The 20,445-nt window shown below is 33.8% G+C and overlaps 1 protein-coding gene across 2 annotated transcripts in view; it reads left to right on the forward strand.

Annotated features, from left to right (window-relative positions):
• FREM2 (FRAS1 related extracellular matrix protein 2) overlaps positions 1 to 20,445 on the forward strand; it is a 271,893-nt gene that overhangs the window by 231,501 nt on the left and 19,947 nt on the right. For both annotated transcript variants that reach the window (XM_023526177.1, XM_011385559.2), the window contains one exon: positions 502 to 689. In XM_023526177.1, the coding sequence (XP_023381945.1) occupies positions 502 to 689 (188 nt within the window). The remainder of the gene's footprint in view (positions 1 to 501; positions 690 to 20,445) is intronic.

Below are 20,445 nucleotides of genomic sequence, written 5' to 3' on the forward strand. Positions count from 1 at the left end.
TAGTGATATATTTCCAGCACCTCACCAAATATCTAGCACATTTGGTAGTTCGGTAATGGCTGTGAAACAGATCCTTGAATACCAGAGAATTTCCTTAAACCCTCTTTTAAAATTAAATGAAACTAATTCAGCTTTCTATTAATGTTTTTAGTGTTATTTCATAATATATTATTAGTCTGTATCTTGCTAACTAATTTACTTATGTAAACTGATATTATGGATGTTAAGTTATAAGCCAGAACTTGAGGTTATTTCTACTACTGGCTGAGCATGTGAAGCTCAATACACCTTCAGTGACTTGTGGTCAGTCTGCAAAGTGGTCATATCTGAGACCTGGGAGTGAACCAGATACTGAAGCTAACATTAAAATGTCTTTGACGTTTGATGCAACATTAGAAAGAGAAGGAAATTCTTACTAGTATTATTATTGTCACGGATTGTTTGCAGTGTCACATAGACACATCACTTAACAGAAATAACATTTCTGCATCTCTGTTTCAGGTGATATAATTTATGGTCGTGTCATGGTAGATCCTGTCCAGAATCTAGGTAACTCTTTTTACTGCAGCATTGAGAAGGTGTTCCTGTGCACTGGAGCTGATGGCTATGTTCCCAAGTACAGTCCAACAAATGCAGAATATGGCTGCTTAGCTGATTCTACTTCACTCTTACATAGATTCAAAATTGTGGTAAGTGCATACTTCTGGTCAAGATGGTGGAATAGATAAATATTGTTCTTACCTTCTCCCATGACCACCTCAAAATTAAAACTAAATTATAGAACAAACACCCTTGAGAACCACTTGAACTAGCTTAACAAAAATTCTATAACTAAAGATATAAAGAAGAAACTGCATTGAGAATAGTAGGAGGGGTGGAAACTTGAAACAAGCTGGTCCCACATGCATGCGTGGTGGTTAAGAATAAGGAGGAATATCTCAGCTGCAGAGGTCCCCCATGAGGAAACAGGAGTCTCAGATTCACACTGGGCTCACCAACCTGGAGTACCAGTACTGAGAAGAGGATTCCTCACAACATGTAGCTATGAAAATCAGCAGGGATTCCATCTAGGTGAGACAAAGGTTGCTATAGACCGAGATATCCTCCTAAAGGGTCTGAGCACAGACTCACTCATTTACAAACACTCTAACCTCCAATGAAGAGACAGCAGATAGAAAAGCACCAGGGACATACAAGAAGGAAGTAAATTGTCTGGTTTCAGGGCAAGAGCTGGAGAGGCAGCTCTTTCTAAGACTGAAGTATTGGCAGGCACCATTGATTCTTTGTTGAGCTATCCCCCAAAACACCAAATTTGAGTCTTCATCGACATGGCTAACATCACTTGCCTCACACTGGTGATTTTCAGAGACACCATATCACCCAACTCCTATGCCAGGCCCAAACCTCTTTCGGTGTCTGTTCATCACATAGGGATGGCTTTGACTCATGCTTCAGACTTTCATAAACTCTCTCAAAGGTCCACAAACCTCCAAAAATCAGCAGCTGGCCTGGGTATGCCTTATACTACTTGCTAGGCAGCCCAAAGTTCAATACTAGTGGCAGCCAGCAGTGGTTCATGCATAGTCACTCCCAGGAGCCCTGAACTTCCATACAGACAGTGACCAACCACAAATTACTTTGTAGCTACCACTACAAAAGTGACAGGGGTGGAGATACAGAAGTAAGGCATCTGAGGCCTGGTGGTCCCATTACTGGGAACAAAACAGCCACAGGCACATCAGCAGCCTCTCCCAACCCAACCGACCCACTCACTAAGGCTGATCCTGGAGGAAGCACCTGAAACACTGCATCGGACCACTGTGACAGCACTGAGACTTCAGGGGTTCTTCAGTGGATCAGAAACCCATTGCCCACCACTTTTTCCATGGGGGAGAAGCCATTGGATCGAGGCAACCCGGTCACAGAGGAGACACACATCTCCCCAGGGAATAAAGGCCTTTTTTTTTTTCTTTTTTTGGCCACACAGTGGAGATATGAGAGGCTAGGCAGTACAGAGGCTTGTACAACACCTGGGGGAAAAAAAAAACACACACACACTTCCTATCAATCTCCTAAAATAAAATCACCCTTAATAATAATAATAAAAATTTTCAAATCAGAGTACATTCAAATAAATGCCTAGACAAAGAAATAATCCATCAAAAACCATAAACAACCAACTGGCAAGGAAGCTCAGAAAAATATTAAAAATCTCCAGAAAATAAGCTTGAAGATATAGAAATATGCAATTAAAATGACAGAAAATTCAAGATTGCACTTCTGAGAAAAACTCAATGAGATGCAAAAAAACTCTGACAGGCAGTTTAATGATCTCAGAAATAAAATCAACAAACAAAAGGAATACATTACCAAAGAGATTGAAATATTAAAGAATCAAATAGAACTTTTGGAGCTAAAGAGCTAAATAACAGAGATGAAGAATGAAATAGAGAGCTTATGAAATAGAGCTGCACAGATGGTGGAAAGAATTAGTTATACTGAAGACAGAAATCTGGAAATGATGGAGATGGAAGAAGAGAGAGTCTTGAGAGTTTAAAAAAAAAAAAAGGAAAGAACTCTACAAGAACTATCTGACACAACCAGAAAGAACAATATAAAAATAATGAGTAAACCAGAAAGAGAAGAGAGGAAGAAGAGAACAGAGAGCGTATTAAGTCAACGAGAATTCCCCCAACCTAGGGAAAGAAATGGATCATTGAATCCAAAAAGAAAAGAGAAATCCAATAATCAATTAAAAAAAAAAAAAAAGGCCTTCTCCAAAGCATATTAGTTTGAAATTGTCAAGAAATTAATGACAGAAAAAGAATTCTCAAGACAGCCAGGAAAAAAGATACTAACCTATAAAGGAAAACCCATTAGATTATCATTGGATATTTTAGCAGAAATTTTACAAGCTAGGAAAAAGTGGAAACAAATATTCACACTATTGAAAGAAAGAAATTACCAGCCACAAATAATATATCAGCAAAACTCTCCTTTAGATATGAAGGGAAAATAAAGACCTTTTAATAAAGAATGTTTAAAAAGGGAATTTTCCACAACAAGGCCCGCATTACAGGAAATAGTGAAGAAGAACATTCTTCCTGAAACAAAAGGACAAAATATACAAATATGAGTAGGATGACTAACAGACAGGAACAAAAACTGCAACCCCTATTTAGAATAGTGTTGTAAACTTAAATATTACATAAGAGATAAAAAATGTAAAAGACATTTTTAAAAAAGAAGACAGCTACTGCAACTCAGAAATGTCTCACAACATAAATAAGAATAATTTGAGATGACAAAAACAGAAAAGGGGAGGGAGTAAAGGTCTAAATTTGCAAGCGAGAATAGAGATGAGATGCATGCACGAAAAAAAGACTACTGTATACATGAAACTATTTCACATAAACTTAATGGTAATGACACAAAAAATATTCAGAACTGAGACACATAACATAAAAAAAAAAGAAAACAAAGGGAAAAACATAGAATGCCACCAAAATAAAATAACATAAAAACACAAGGGCAAAAAAAAAAAAAAAAAAATGGAGACACCAAGCTGCAAGAAAACAAACAAACAAAAAAATGACTACAGGAAAACTTCATGTCTCAATAATCATGCTCAATGTAAAGGAACTGGGTAGCAGATTGCATCAAAAAACAAAACCAACCATATGCTGCCTTCAATAAGCACATCTCAGCTGCAATGACAAATATTGACTCGAAGTGAAAGTGGGGAAAATGATACTTCAAGTAAATAGCATCCAGAAAAAAAGTGGGTGTAGCCATACTTATATCTGAAGAAATAAGCTTCAAGATAAAAATGCAACAAGAGACAAAAAATGATACCTCATGATAATGAAAAAGACAGTACATTAAGATGACATAACACCAATATGTATACTCCCAATCAGGGAGCATCAAAATATATAAAGTGACAACTAACAGAACCAAAAGGAGAAACTGGCAAAAACACAATTATAGTAGGAAACCTAAATATACCACTGTCAGCTATGGATAGGTGATGCGAACAGAAAATCAGATTTAAATGACACATTAGACCAATTGGACATAACTGACATTTACAGAGCCTTTCTCTCCAAAACATCAGATTACACATTGTTCTCTAGTTCACATGGAACATTCTCAAGGATAGACCATATGTTGGGACAAAAAACTAACCTCAACAAATTTAAGAAGACTGAAATCATACCAAGCATATTTCTGACCACAATGCTTTGAAACAAGAGCAACTGCCATAAGAAAGCAGAAAAACCATAAATATATGGAGATTAAACAACGTGCTACAAAAGAAAAACTAGGTCATAAAAGAAATAAAAGATCAAGATACATAGAAATAAACAAGAATGAAAATAAAACATATCAAAATCATTAGGACACAACAAAAGCAGTAATAAGAAGAAAGTTCATATCATTACCAACTTATCTCAAACAACAAGAACGATCCCAAATAAACAACCTAACAATACATTTTTAAAACTAGAAAAAGCAGAACAAATGCAGCCCAAACTCAGCAGAAGGAAGGAAAGAATAAAAATTAGAGCAGAAGTAAATGAAATTGAGAACACAAGGACAACAGAAAAAAAATAATGCAACAAAAAGCTGGTTCTTTGAAAAGATCAATAAAATTGACACACCCCTGGCTAGACTTACACAGGAAAAAAAGAGAAAGGACACAATAAACAAAATCAGAAATGAAAGAGAAGTTATGATGGATATCACGAAATACAAAGGATCATACAAGAATACTATGAAAGATTATATGCCACCAAATTCAATAACCCAGAAGAAATGGACAAGTTCTGAGAAATATATAATCTTCCTATATTGAATCCCGAAGAACCGGAAAATCTAAATAGACCGATCAACAGTAAGAAAACTGAAACAATTATCAGAAACCTCCCAAAATGCAAAAGTCCATGACCAAGTAGCTTCACCAAACATTCAAAGATGATTTAATACTTGTTCTTCTCAAACTTTTCCAAAATATCGAAGAGGAAGCCATACTTCCTAACTCATTTTATGAAGCCAACATTACCCTGATACTGAAACATGGTAAAGATAGCACATACACACATACACACAAAAAAACTATAGACCAATATCTTCGATGAATAAATACAGATAAAAAGTCCTAAATATAATACTATCAAATCAAATACAATACATTAAAAAGTTTATACATCATAATCAAGTGGGCTTCATTCCAGGAACAGAAGGATGGTTCAACATACTCAAATTGATTAATGTGATACACCATGTAAACAAAATAAAGGATAAAAATCATATGATCATATCAATAAACGCAGAAAAAGCATTTGACAGGATATAACATCCATTTGTGATTAAAACACTTCATAAATGGGTATAGAAGGCAAATACCTCAACATAATAAGGGCCATATATGACAAACTCTCAGCTAGCATCATACTTAATGGTGAAAAACTAAAAGCTTTCATTCTAAGATCAGGAACAAGACAAGGCTGTTCCATATCACCACTATTATTCAGTATAGTATTAAAAGTCCTGGCTAGAGCAATCAAGCAAGAGAAAGTCAAGGCATCCAAATAGGGAATAAAGAAGTCAAATTGTCACTTTTTGCACATAACATGATTCTCTATGTAGAAAACCATAAAGATTCCATTAAAAACTATTAGAAATAATAAACGAATACAATAGTTTCAGGAAGCAAAATTAATGTACAAAAATTCATAGTGTTCCTACACTTTAACAATGAATTTTCAGAAAAAGAAATGAAAAGCACCATTCCTTCTGCAATTGCAGCAAAAAGGGTAAAATATCTAGGAATAAACTTAAAGCATGTAAAGAACCCGTACACTGAAAACTACAAGAAATTATTAAAATAAATTGAAGACACAAAGAAATGGAAAGATATTTTGTATTCATGGTTTGGAAGAATCAACATAGTTAAAATGGCCATATTTCCCAGAGCAATATAGAGATTAATGCAATCCCCATCAAAACACCATAGTTTAATAATTATTTATAATGAATTTTACCAATGCAAAAAAATGGTATTCTTTAAAGAACTATAACAAAAAAGTCATCAGATTTGTATGGAAGCACAAAGGACTCTGAACAGCCAAAGCAATCCCAAGAAAAAAGAACAAAGCCAGAGATATCCCTTTGCTTGACTTTATATTATAAAGTGACGAAAATTAAAACAGCATGAAATAGAGAAAGGCAGAAAACAGATACACAAAACAATGGAATAGAAGTGTGTGTTTAGAAATAAACCAACAGATATACGAGCTAAGAATTTTCAACAAAGAAGCCAAATATATATATATATTTATTGAAGAAAGGCAAGCTTCTTCAATAAATGGTGTTGAAAACTTGGACAGCCGCATGCAAAAGAAGGAAACTATATTGCTATCCATCACTGCACACCAAAATTAACTCAACCTGAACCAAAAATCTAAACATTAGACCGAAAACAATAAACTGCATTGAAAAAACATTAGGTGCTACACTCATAGATCTTGGATTTAGAGAGGTTTTTATGATTTTGATCTCAAAAGCAAGGGAAGTAAAAGTGATAATAAATGAAGGGAATTATACCAAACTAAAAAGCTTCTGCACAGCAAAAGAAACCATCAACAAGACAAAGAGGCAATCAACTGAATGAGAGAAGGTGTTTTCAAACAATGCCTCCGATATGGGGCTAATATCTAAAATACACAAAGAACTCATACATCTCAACAACAAGAAACAAACACTCCAGTTGAAAAATGGACAGACAACCTGAACACACTTCTCCCGAGAAGGCATACAAAAAGGCTAACAAACATATGAAAAGAGGTTCAACTTCACTAGATTTTAGGGAAATGCAAATCGAAACCACAATGGAATACCACCTCACACCTGTTAGAATGGCTATCATCTACAGGACAAGTAATAACAAGTGTTAAAGAGGTTGTGGAAAAAAAGGAACCCTCATACATTGCTGGTGGAAATGTAAATTAGTACAGCCACTCTGGAAAACAGTATGGAGTTCTCTCAAAAAAAAAAAAAAAACCTAAGAATTACCATATGACACAGCAATCTCTCTTTATTTATTAATATTTTTATTTATTAATATTTACTCCCCAAATAGTAAACATTTATTTATAAAGATATATGCACCTTTATGTTCATAGCAGCACTACTCACAGTGGCCAAGACATGGAAACAACTGATGTGTCCTTCGATAGATGATTGGATAAAGAAGACGTGGTACATACATATATACAGTGTAATATTACTCTGCCATTAAAAATAGATGAAATATTGCCATTTGTAACAACATGAATGGATCTTGAGACTGTCATGGAAATGAAATAAATCAGACAGAAAAAGTTGAGAACCATGTGATTTCACTCATATGTGGGATATAAAACCGAAAACAACAAACAAGATGTACAAACACTCAGACATAGATAACAATTTAGTGGTTGCCAAAGTGAAAAGGGAGTCTAGGGGAAGGTAGATAAGGGTAAAGGGTATTTAAATATATGGTGACAAAGGGAATTGGGTGGTGAACACAGAATGTGGTGTACATATGACGAATATTGAAGTCTACACTTGAAACCTGTATAATTTTATTTAGCAATATCACCTCCATAAATTTAAAGAAAAGACTGCCTTTACTATTTGGGCTCTTTTGTGGTAGCATACAAATTTTAGAATAGTTTGTTTTATTACTGTGAAAAATGCTATTGAATTTTGATAAAACTTGTATTGAATCTGTAGAATTCATTGACTAGATGGGACACTTTAACAATATTAATTCTTTTAATCCATGATCATAAAATAATTTATTTATTTTCATCTTCATTTTTTATCAGTCTTATAGTTTCAGTGTATATGTCTTTCACTTCATTAGTTAAAATTATTCCTACATATTTTATTCTTTTTGATATGATTGCAAATGAAATATAATTTTTTTCAAGTTTTTTGCTATTTTATTTATTTATTTTAAATTTTTTAATTACAGGTGACATATAATAGTATATTAGATTCAGGTATACAACATACTGATTAGATATTTACACTTATGAATTGATCACCTCAATAAGTTTGGTACCCATTTGACACCATATATACTTTTTACAATGTTATTGTCTGCATTCCTTATGCTATACTTTACATCTCCATGACTGTTTTTATAACTGCAAATTTCTACATCTTAATCCCTTTACCTTTTCACCCAAACCCTCTCCATATGGCAACTATCAAAAGGTCCTCTGTATCTGTAAGTTTGTTTCTATTTTGTTTTTGAAATTCCACATATAAGTGAAATCATATGGTATTTGTCTTTCTCTATTTCACTTAGCATAATAACCTGTAGCTCCATCTGTGTTGTCACAAAAGGCAAGACTTCATTCCTTTTTATGGCTGAATAGTATTCCATTAAATATATGTGCCACTTCTTCTTCGTCTATTTGTCTATCAATAGACACTTTGGATGGCTCCATATTTTGTCTGTTGTAAATAATGTTACAATGATCATAAGGGTGTGTATGTCTTTTCAAATTAGCATTTTGGATTTGTTGGGTAAATACCAAGAGTAGGAATTCTGGGTCATAAATTAGTCCTATTTTAAATTTTTTGAGGAACTTCCAAACTTTTTTCTATAGTAGCTATACCAATTTTCAATCCCATCTATAGTGCACAAAGGTTCACTATTTTCCATATCACTGAGAACACTCGTTTGTTGATTTCTTGATGACAGCCAAAGGTATTAATGTGCATTTCTCTGATGACTAGTGATGTTGAACATGTGTTCATATGTCCATTGGCCATCTGTAAGTCTTCTTTGGAGAATTGTCTATTCAAGCCCTCTACTCATTTAAAAATATTTTATTATTTATTATTTATTTATTTTTAATTTTTTTAATTAGAGTTGATATTCAATATTACACTAGTTTTTGGAATATAACATGCGGGTTAGACATTTAGATAACTTACAGAGTGATCTTCCAATAAGTATAATACCCTCAGACACCATACATAGTTATTGGAATATTATTGACTATATTTCTATGCTGTGCTTTCTCTGAATACTTTGTAATTGCCACTGGTACTTCTTAATTTTCTCACCTTTATCATCTAACCCTCAGACCTTCTCCCAACTGGCAACCATGAGGCAACTCTGTATTTATGACTTTGTTTCTGTTTTGTTGGCTCATTTATTTTTTTTAAGTCCACATATAAACAAAATCATATGGTATTTCTCTTTCTCTGTCTAACTTATATCACTTAGCATAATACACTCCATGGCCACTCATGTTCTCACTAGTGTTAAGATTTCAATATTTTTATAGCTGAGCAATATTTGATTGCAAATATATACAATACTTCTATCTCCAATTGTGTGTTGATGGACACATAGGTTATTTCCATATCTTGGCTATTGCAAATAATGCTACAATGAATATACAATGAATATATCTTTTAAGAGTTTGTTTTGGATTTTTTAAAATAAATACCCAGAAGTGGGCTGTATCATAAAGTACTTCTATTTTCAATTTTTTAAGGAAATTCATACTATTTTCAAAGTGGCTGCAACAATTTACAATCCCAGTAACAGTACAAGTGGGTTCCCTTTTTCCACATTCACCAATACTAGTTTGTTGATTTTTTTTATGACAGCCATTCTGACAGGTGTAAGGTGATATCTCTTTGTGTTTTCACTTTGCATTTCTCTGATGATTAGCAACATTGAGCATCTTTTCATATGTCTATTGGCCATCCGTATGTCCTCTTTGGAAAAATGTGTATTCTGGTGCTCTGCTCATTTTTTAACTGAAATATGTGTTTTTTCGGTGTTAAGTTGTATGAGTTCCTGATATATTTTGAATATCAACCCCTTATTGGATGTATCATTGGTGAATATCTTTTTTCTTTCAACAGGTTTTTGTTGTTGTTGTTGATGATGGTTTCCTTTGCTGTGCAAAACTTTTTGGTTTGATATAGTCCCAGTTGTTTCTTTTTTCTTCTGTTTCTCTTACCTGAGGAGACATTTCTTAAACAATATTACTAAGAGCGATGTCAGAGAGCTCATTGCTTATGTTTACTCTTAGGAGTTTTATGGCTTCATGTCTTACATTATTTTGAGATGATTTACGTATATGGTGCAAGAAAGTGGTCTAGTTTCATTCTGCATATCTATCTGTCCAGTTTCCCCAACACTATTTATTGAATAGGCTATCTTTATCCCATTGTATATTCTTGCCTCTTTTGTCATAGCTTAACTGACCATATAGACATGGGTTTATTTCTAGACTCTGTTCTGTTCCACTGATCTAAGTTCCTGTTTTTACTGCCAGTACCATGCTGTTTTAATTACTATAGCATTGTAGTGCAGTTTCAAGCCAGGTACTATGATACCTCCATATATGTTCTTTTCTCTCAGTATTGCTTTGGCTATTCAGAGTCTTTTGTGGATACATGTGAATTTTAGGATAATGTCTTCTAGTTCTAGTTCTAGTTCTGGAAAAAATACCATTGACATTTTGATAAGGATTGCATGATCTATTGATTGATTGGGGTATAAAGTCTTATATTTTTCAAATGATATGTCTTTTAGCTCATTGGTAAATATTATTTATATGTATTGTATGCATTTTAGGGAATTATAAATGAGATTTTTTTTTAATTTACTGATCATTTGTTATTGGTATATAAATATGCAACTGATATCCAAATATTAATTTTGTATCCTACAACTTTACTTAATTCAATTATCAGTACTAATGGTTTTTTAGTTTATCCTTTAGGGCTATCTATATTTAGTATCAAGTTATCCGCAAATAATGACAGTTTTAACTCTTCCTTTGTGATTTAGATGCCTTTTTTTAATTATCTTACTGCTATGGCTACAATTTCCAATACTATATTGAATGAGAGTAGTGAAAATAGATATGCTTGTCTTGTTACTAATCTTAAGGAAAATGCTTTTAACTTTGTACCATTCACAATAATCTCAGCTGTAGGTTAGTCAAAAATGGCCTTTATTATGTTAAGATATGTTCTGTTTATTCCCTCTTTGCTGAGAGATTTTACCATAAATAGAGGGCTAGAGTTTGTCAGATGCATTCTCTGCATCTATTGATATGGTTGTATCATTTTTATACTTCATATTCTTTATGTGGCATATCATGTTAAATGATTTGCAGACATTAAACCAACCTTGAATCTCAAGAATAAATCCCACTTGATAATGGTGTAAAAACTCTTTAATATATTGCCTAATTTGGTTTGGTGATATTATTTTTAAAAATTTTACATCTATGTTCATCAGGAATATTAGCCTATAATTTTTTTTATAATATCTTTGTCTGGTTTTGAAATCAGGGTAATGCTGTCCTTTTACAAGGAGCTTGGGAACCTTCCTCTCTCTTGAATTTTTTGGAATGTTTTGAGAATAACAGGTATTAATTCTTTGAATATTTCATAAAATTTACCTGCAAAGCCATCTGATCCAGAACATTTGTTTTCGGGGAGTTTTTGATTACTGATATTTTATGAGTACTTATTAGTCTATTCAGATTTTCTGTTTCTTCTTGATTCAATCTTAGAAGATTGTATGTTTCTAAAATAATTTTTCCATTTTTCCAAGTTGTTCAATTTGCTGGCAATAATTGCTCTGAGCATTTTCTTATATATTTTTTATATTTCTTGGTGTCAGTTGTCACTTCTCTGTCATTTCTGATTTTATTTGCTAGGGTCCTTTTTTTTTGATGAATCTGGCTAAAGGTTTATCAATATCATTCGACTTTCCAAAGAATCAGCTCTTGGTTTTATTTATCTTTTGTATTGTTTTTTATACTTTATTTATTTCTGCAGTGATTTTTATTATTTCCTTTTTTCTTCTAACTTTGGTCTGTTTCTTCTTTTGGGGTTCAAGGTTAAATTATTTTTTTGAGATTTCTCTTGTTTCTTGAGATTGGCCTGTATAGCTATGAATTTCCCTTAAAACTGCTTTGGCTGCATCCCATAGATTTGAGGTCAGTGTGTTTTCATTATTATTTTTCTCAAAGTATCTTTTTAGTGCTAACCAAGTTATTGTTTACTACCATGTTATTTAGCCTCATTAGGTTATTCTGTTTTTCAATTTTCTTAATATTATTGAGTTCTAGTTTATTTCTAATTTTTTTATTATCTTATATTAGTTTCAAGTATATAGTACAATGAATAGAAATTTATATAATTTATAAAATGATCCCCCTGGATTCCTCTAGCACCCATCTGGCACTACACACAACCATAACAATTGACTATATTGCCTGTACTATACTCTAAATTCCCATGAGTGTTTTGTAATTAGTAATTAGTATGTCTTCGTCCCTTCACCTTTTTCTCCAGCCACCAACTCCTCTCTCCTCTGGTAATCACCAGTTTGTTTTCTGTATCTGTGAGTCTGTTTTCATTTAGTTTGTTCATTTTTTTGTTCCTTAGATTCCACATATAGGTGAAATCATATGGTATTTATCTTTCTCTGATTTATTTCACTCAGCATACCCTCTAAGTCCTTCCATATCATTACAAATGGTAAGATTTAAATTTTTTAATGGCTGAGTAATATTCCTTAGTATATAAGTATCATAACTTATTTATCCAATTCTCTATTAATGGGCACTTAGTTTGCTTCCATATCTCAGCACTGCAGTGAACATAGGGGTGCATAGATCTTGCATAGATCTTTACAAACTAGTTTATTGATTTTCTTTGAATTGATACCCAGAATTTCAATTACTGGGTCATAAGATAGTTGTTTTTTTCAATTTTGGGGAGAAACTGCAAACTTTTTACAGTGGCTGTACTAATTTGCAATCCCACCAACAGTACACAAGGGTTTCCTTTTCTACATATTCTTGCAAACATTTGTTGTGTTTTAATTTATTGATGCTAGCCACTCTGACAGGTGTGAGGTGATATCACTTTGTGGTTTCACTTTGCATTTCTCTGTTGATTAGCAACATTGAGCATCTTTTTATATGCCTATTAGCCATCTGTATGTTCTCTTTGGAGAAATACCTATTCAGGTCTTCTGCCCATTTTTTAATTGGATACTTTGTTTTTTTATTGTTAAGTTGTATGAGTTTTTATAAATTTTGGATATTAACCCCTTGTCAGATATATCATAAGCAAATATCTTCTCCCATTCAGTACAATGTCTTTTTATTTTGTTGCCAGTTTCCTTTGTTGTGCAAAAACTTTTTAGTTTGATGTAGTCCCAATGTTTATTTATCTTCTCTTTCCCTTATTCAAGGAGACATATTAAAAACAAAATTACTAATAGCAATATCAGAAAGTTTACTGGCTGTATTTTCTGCTAGAAGTTTTATAGTTTCAGGGCTTTAAGTCTTTAATCCAGTTTGAGTTTGTTCTTCTATATGGTATAAGAAGGTGGTCAGTTTAATTTTTTATATGTATCTGTCCAGTTTTCCCAACACCATTTTTCTGCTTTATGTATTGAATAGACTTTACCCCATTGTATATTCTTGCCTTTTTTCCATGGATTTAATGATCATATATACATGGTTTTATTTCTAGGCTCTCTATTCTGTTTCATTGATCCATGTGTCTGTTTTTATGCCAGTACCACACTGTTTTGATGACTATAGCCTTGTTATATAGTTAGGTATCAGGATGATACCTCCAACTTCATTCTTCTTTCTCAAGATTGCCATGGCATTTCAGGATCTTTTATGGTTCTATATAAATTTTAGGATTATTAGTTGAAGATCTCTAAAACATGACTTCGGTACTTTGATAGGGATTGCATATAGGTTGCTTTGAGTAGTATGGTCATTTTAATGATGTTGATTCTTCCTACCTATGATCACAGTATATGTTTCCATTTATTTGTATCTTCTTCAATTTCTATTTTCAATGACATAATTTTGAAAAAAACTGGTCTTTTACCTTCTTGGTTAATTTGATTCCTAGGTATCTTATTGTTTTTGATGTTATTGTAAATGAGATTGTTTTCTTAACTTATCTTTTTGATAGTTCATCATTAGTGTATAAAAATGCTACAGATAGGGTAATGATGGCCTTGTAAAAAGTTAAGAAGCCTTCCTTCCTCTCGAACTTTTGAAATAGTTTGAGAAAAATAGGTTTTAATTGGTCTTTGAATATTTGGTAAAATTTGCCTGTGAAGCCATCCAGTCTAGTACTTTAGTATTTTGGAAGTTTTTTTATTACTGATACGATTTCTTTGGTGGTAATCAGTCGGTTCAGATTTTCTTGACTCAGTCTTGGGAAATTGTATGTGTCAAGGAATGTATTCATTTCTGCCAGATTGTCTAATATGTTAGCATATAATTGCTCATAGTATTTTCTTATAGTCTTTTGTATTTGGGTGGAGTCTGTAGTTACTTCTTTTTCACTTCTGATTTAATTTATTTGAGTCCTCTCTCTTCTTTTCTTGATGAGTCTTGATAAAGGTTTATCAATTTTGTCTACCCTTTTAAAGAACCAGCTCTTGGTTTCATTGACCTTTAGTATTGTTTTTCTAGAATCTATTTTGTTTATTTCCTCTTTGATCTTTATTATTTCCTTCCTTCTCCTCACTGTGGGCTTTAGTTGCTATTTTTTTAATAGTTCCTTTAAGTGTAAGGTTAGGTTACTTTTTGAGATTTTTCTTGTTTCTTAAGCTAAGCTTACATTGCTATGAATTTCCTTCTTAGAACTGTTTTCACTGTGTCCCACAGATTTTGAATCATGTTTTCATTTTCATTTGTTTCTAGGTATCTTTTGATTTCCTCCTTGATCTCATTCTTAACCTATTTATTATTTAGCAGCATGTTATTTAGCCTCTATGTGTTTTTGTATTTTCCAGTTTTTTCTCGTAGCTGACTTAACAGTTGCCTACCATTGTAATCAGAGAAGACACTTGATGTGATTTCAGTCTTCTTAAATTAGTTGAGATTTGTTTTGTGGCCTAACATGTGGTCTATCTTGGAAAATGATCTATGTGCACTTGAGAAGAATGTGTATTCTGCTACTTTGGAACATAACCCTCTGAAAACATCAATTAAATCCATCTGTTCTAGTTTGTCATTTAAGACTGTTGTTTCCTTATTGATTTTCTGTCTAGAAAATCTGTCCATTGGTGTCAATGGGATGTTCAATTTTCCTACTATGAATGTATTACTATCAATCTTTCCCTTTATGTCAGTGAATAATTGCTTTATATATGTAGGTGTTCCTATGCTGGTTGCATATGTTTACTAAGGTTATGTCCTCTTGTTGTATTGATCTCTTTATCATTATGTAATGTCCTTCTTTGTCTCTTATTATAGCCTTTGTTTTAAAGTCTATTTTGTCTTATATAAGTATTGTTACCCAGTTTTATTTGATTTCCATGTGCATGAAATATCTTTTTCCATCTCTTTACTTTCAGTCTGTGTGTGTCATTTGATCTGAGGTGGTCTCTTATCGACAGCTTATGGATAGGTCTTCTCTTCTTATCCATTCAGCTACTCTATGTCTATTGATTGCAGCATTTAATGTTACATTTAAAGTTGTTATTGATAATTACATAGTTATTGCCATTTTATTATTTGTATTCATGTAATCTCCCTCCTTTTTACAGAGTCCTCTTTACAGTAGTCTTTTTTACAGTAGATTTCTTTTTAACTACTCTTTGCTGAAGTTTTTCATCTTTTTTAGTATTTCATGCCAATCCCTCAAGCCTGCAAAGTATCTGTTGAAAAATCAGCTGGCATTCTTATGGGAGTATTTTTGTAAGTAACTAGCTGTCTTTCTCTTGTTGTTTTTAGTATTCTCTCTTTGTCTCCAACCTTTAGTATTTTAATGATGATGGGTCTTGGTGTGGGTCTATTTGGGTTCCCCTTGTTTGGGACTCTTTGCACTTTCTGGACTTGTATGTTTATTTCCTTCAACAGGTTAGGGAAATTTTCTGTAATTATTTCTTCAAATAGGTTCTCAATACCTTGCTCTCTCTCTTCCCTCTTGTGCCCCTATGATATAGATGCTGATACATTTGTATTGTCCCAGAAGAAGTCTCTTAAACTTTTTAAATTTGTTTAGTTTTCCTTTTTTCTGCTCTGATTAAGTGTTTTCTGCTACTTTGTCTTCCCACTCTCTGATTTAACCTTCTGCTTTATCAAATCTACTGTTGATTCTTTCTAGTATATTCATTTCAGTTATTTTATTCTTCTTTTCTGACTGGTTCTTCTTTATGATTTCTGTTATTTTTTATACTTACTATCTCTCTGTTGAAGTCTTCACTGAGAACATCTATTCTTTTCCTAGGTTTATTGAGCATCCTTATAACCTGTATTTTGAACTCTGTCTCTGGTAGGTTGCTTGCATCCATTTTGTTTTGTTTTATTTTCTGGAGTTTTCTCTTATTGTTTGATTTGTGGCATGTTTTTTGTTTGTTTGTTTTCATGTTAGTTGCCTTTCTGTATTCATTTCTATATATTAGAAAGATTTGTTATATCTCCCAACCTTGGCCAGATGGGCTTATGTAATAGGTATCATGTGTGGCCCAGTGGTGCCGTCCTCTTATTGCCTGTGTCAGTGGAAGGGATTATCTCATGAGCTGACTGGCTGTTCGGACTGGTTACACCCACAGACATGAGCTGCTATGTCGGGGCTTACCCCATGGAGTTGGATTCACCCCAGCAGGCTCGTGCTCATGTTGAGACCACCCTTTGTGTGTGCTGCTTATGGGACAAGTCAGGTGGTACTCCATTGTAATCTGTTGCCAGCCTTTGGGTGTGTTGGTTCTGTGGCCCCTTGGGAGGGGCTCTTAAGTAAGCCAAGATCACCCACTGCCTTTGATTGGTCAGGGCTACCTGGTAGGTGCTACATAGATACCCGTGAGTGGTTGCTTTCTATGCTGAATCTGGAGTAAAGTGGGAGAGACCTGAGACTCTGAGAGCCGAGTTTGGCTACCCCTAGTACCAGGCCTAAGGTGGCTTAGAAAAAGGACCAGTGTACCTCAAGTACTGTAGCTGCTTGCCAGCTGTCCATATGACTCTGAAGCTGGAAGAGACTTTGGGTATATGCAAGTTGGGTAGAGCATGGAACCAAGGAGTCACTGGGGTAAAGCGAACAAATTTCACCTGGTCAGTGCAGTCCAGTTTTGTGCCAGTGCTGAATCTGAGGCTTCCTGTAAATGTCTTGGATCACAGAAAGGTCAGCCACTGTCCACCTCAGGCCTATGGACCCCTGAAATCCATCCAAGAGATATTACAGCTCAGGCTGGCACCAGTGGCCCACCATCAGTCTCCCTTGAAATGTGCAGGCCACACACAGGCCATGTGAACTGAGGGCTGCTGCCTGCCAACAAATGTGTGACCCAAGGAGGCTGCAGGGTGGAGCTGGCTATCCAACAATGAGCCACTGATGGCAGTTTGTGGACTGGGTGGCACAGGGCCAAGGGAGACATGCAGTGGAGTGGGTCAAACTCACCAGGCCAATGCAGATTCAAAATTGACCATGCAACGAGTGAGTTCAACCCAGGAAAGATGGTACTTACCTGTAGACTGCCCCAGAGGGGGTGCCAACAAAAAAGCAATGGTGTCTGTCTCTCTAGCTTTCGACCCACGGCCACACAACTCAGTCTTTCCCAGTATATCTCTTGCACCTCCTAAGCCACTGATCCTCGTCCAAAACCCAAGGTGAGTGTCTGCAAGAAAGTAAATCTGTACTTGGGCCCTTTCAGGGGGCCTTCTGGGTTTTTAGGTTCCTTTTGTCTTACCCAGATGTCTAGTATCCTCATTGGTTTTTAAAGTCAGATTTTGTGAGAACTCTTCCCAGGACTATAACCCTGGGCTGGAGACTCCTCCGTGGGGTTACTGCCCCTCATTCCTTTAGGGGGGCCTCTGCAGCTGCACTATCCATCAGCTGCTCAACTGCCATGCGCAGGTGCAGGACCAGCCTGCTTCGCATCTCTGCCCCTCCTACTGATTTCAATGTGGCTTTATCTTGGTATTCTTAGATATATGTGTAATGATCAGCTAGATTTCAGGTTGTTCTCCAGGTGGTTTGTTTTATCATTTGGTTGTAATTTTAATGTGGTCATGGAAGAAGGCGATCCTGTGTTTCCTTAGCCTGCCATCTTGACCGGAACCCTATTGTTTTCTAGATTTATACCATTGTAATCAAAGAATATGTCTGGTATGATTTCAATCTTGAATTTATTGATACTTGTTTTGTGGCCAAAAATGCAGTCTATACTGGAAAACGTTCTATGTATGTTTGAAAACAATGGACATTCTGCTACTCTGTGGTAAAATGTTCAAAAAATACCAATTTAATCCATCTATTCTAATGTGTTATTCAGACCACTGCTTTCTCATTGATTTTCTGTCTGAAAGATCAATCCGTTGATATCAATAAGCTGCTGGGAGGGTTTTTTTTTTATTATTTATGCTATTTTATTGGTAGATATTAGTGTGTTCTGATTTTCTGTTTCTTCTTGCTTTAGTCTTGAAATATTGTATTTTTCTAAAAAATTTTTCATTATTCCAGGTCATCCAATTTATTGGCATATAATTGTTCTGAATATTTTCTTGTAACCTTTTGTATTTATGTGATGCCAGTTGTCACTTCTTTTTCATTTCTTATTTTATTTATTTAGGTCTTTTCTCTTTTTTTCACAAGTTTGGCTAAAGGTTTATCAATTTTATTTACCTTACCAAAGAACCAGATCTTTGATTCATTGATCTTTTATATTGCTCTTTTAGACTCTATTTCATTTATTTCCATTCTGATCTTTATTAGTTCCTTTCTTCTCAATTTTAGCTGTGTTTGGTTGGGCTATGTTTGGGCCTGCATAGCAATGAAGTTCCCTCTTAAAACTGCTTTGACTGTCCCATAGATTTGGGGTCATTGTGTTTTCTTTATCGCTTTTTTCAAGGTATCTTTTTATTTCTTTTTTAATTTCATTGCTAAACCATTTATTGTTTATTACCATGTTATTTAGCCTCCATGTGTTTTTCTGTTTTTCAGTTTTCTTCTTGTAATTGATTTCTAGTTTCATAACATTGTGAACAGAAATATGGCTGTTATGATTTCAAACCTAAATTTATTGAGAACTGTATTGTGACCAAACATATGGTCTGTACCAGAAAAAAATATTCCATGGACATTTAAAAAGAATGTATATTCTGCTGCTTTGGAGTGCAATGTTCAAAAAATATCGATTAAATACATCTAGTCTAATGTGTCATTTAAGGTGGCTGTTTTCTTGTTGATTTTCTGTCTGGAAGATCTGTACATTCATGTCAATGGGATGTTAAAGTCCCCTACTATGACTGTATTACTGTCACTATCACACTTTATATCTGTTAAGATCTGCTCTATATATTTAGATGCCCCTTAGTTTGGTGTGTAAATATTCACGAATGTTATATATTCTTGTTGATTGACTCCTTTATCATTATGTATATTCTTGGTCTCTTGTTATAGCCTTTATTTTAAAGTCTATTTTGTCTAATATAAGTATTGCATGAAATATCATTTTTCATGCCCTTATTTTCACACTGTGTGTGTCTTTGACTTTAAGTAGGTCTCTTGTAGACAGCATATTTATGGGTCTTGGTTTTTTTATTCATTCGGCCACCCTAATTCTTTGATTGAGGCATTTAAATTGTTTACATTTGAAGTAATTATTGATAGTTATGTAGTTATTGCCATTTTATTATTTATATTTCTTATCTTTTATTTTCTTCCTAAGAAATCTTTTTATCATTTATTGTAATACTGGTTTGGTAATAGTGAATTTCTTTAGCTTCTTCTTGTCTAGGAAGTTTTTAATCTCCCTTATGATTCTAAATGAAATCCTTGATGGATAGAGTAATTTTAGTTGTAGGTCTTTGTTTTTCATCACTTTGAATATTTCATGCCAATTTATTCTGGCCTTCAAAGATTCTGTTGAGAAATCAGCTGATAGTCTTATGGGAACTCACTTTTAGATAACTAAATACTTTTTTCTTTCTGCTTTTAAGATTCTCTTTCTTTAATCTTTGTCATTTTTCTTATAATGTACCTTGGTGTGGACCTCTTTGAGTACATTTTGTTTGGGACCCTCAGTGCTTCTTTGATATGTATGTCTATTTTCTCACCAGGATAGGGACATTTTCAATCATTATTTGTTCTATCCATTCTTCTGGTAATTCTATAATATGAATGTTATTATACTTGATGTTGTTCCAGATGTTTCTTAAAATATTCTTGTGGGTTTGTTTGTTTCTTTCTTTGTTTTGGGTTCTTTTTTCTTTTTACTACTCTGATTGAGTGTTTTCCACAATTTTGTCTTTGAAATTGTTAATTCGATGTTCTTCTTTATCTAATCTGCTGTTGATTATATTTAATGTAGTCTTCATTTTAGTTTATATTTATTATTCTGTTTTTAATGGTTTCTATCTC

This window comes from Pteropus vampyrus, unplaced genomic scaffold (genome assembly GCF_000151845.1).
Source record: "Pteropus vampyrus isolate Shadow unplaced genomic scaffold, Pvam_2.0 Scaffold737, whole genome shotgun sequence".
Classification (NCBI taxonomy): Eukaryota; Metazoa; Chordata; class Mammalia; order Chiroptera; family Pteropodidae; genus Pteropus; species Pteropus vampyrus.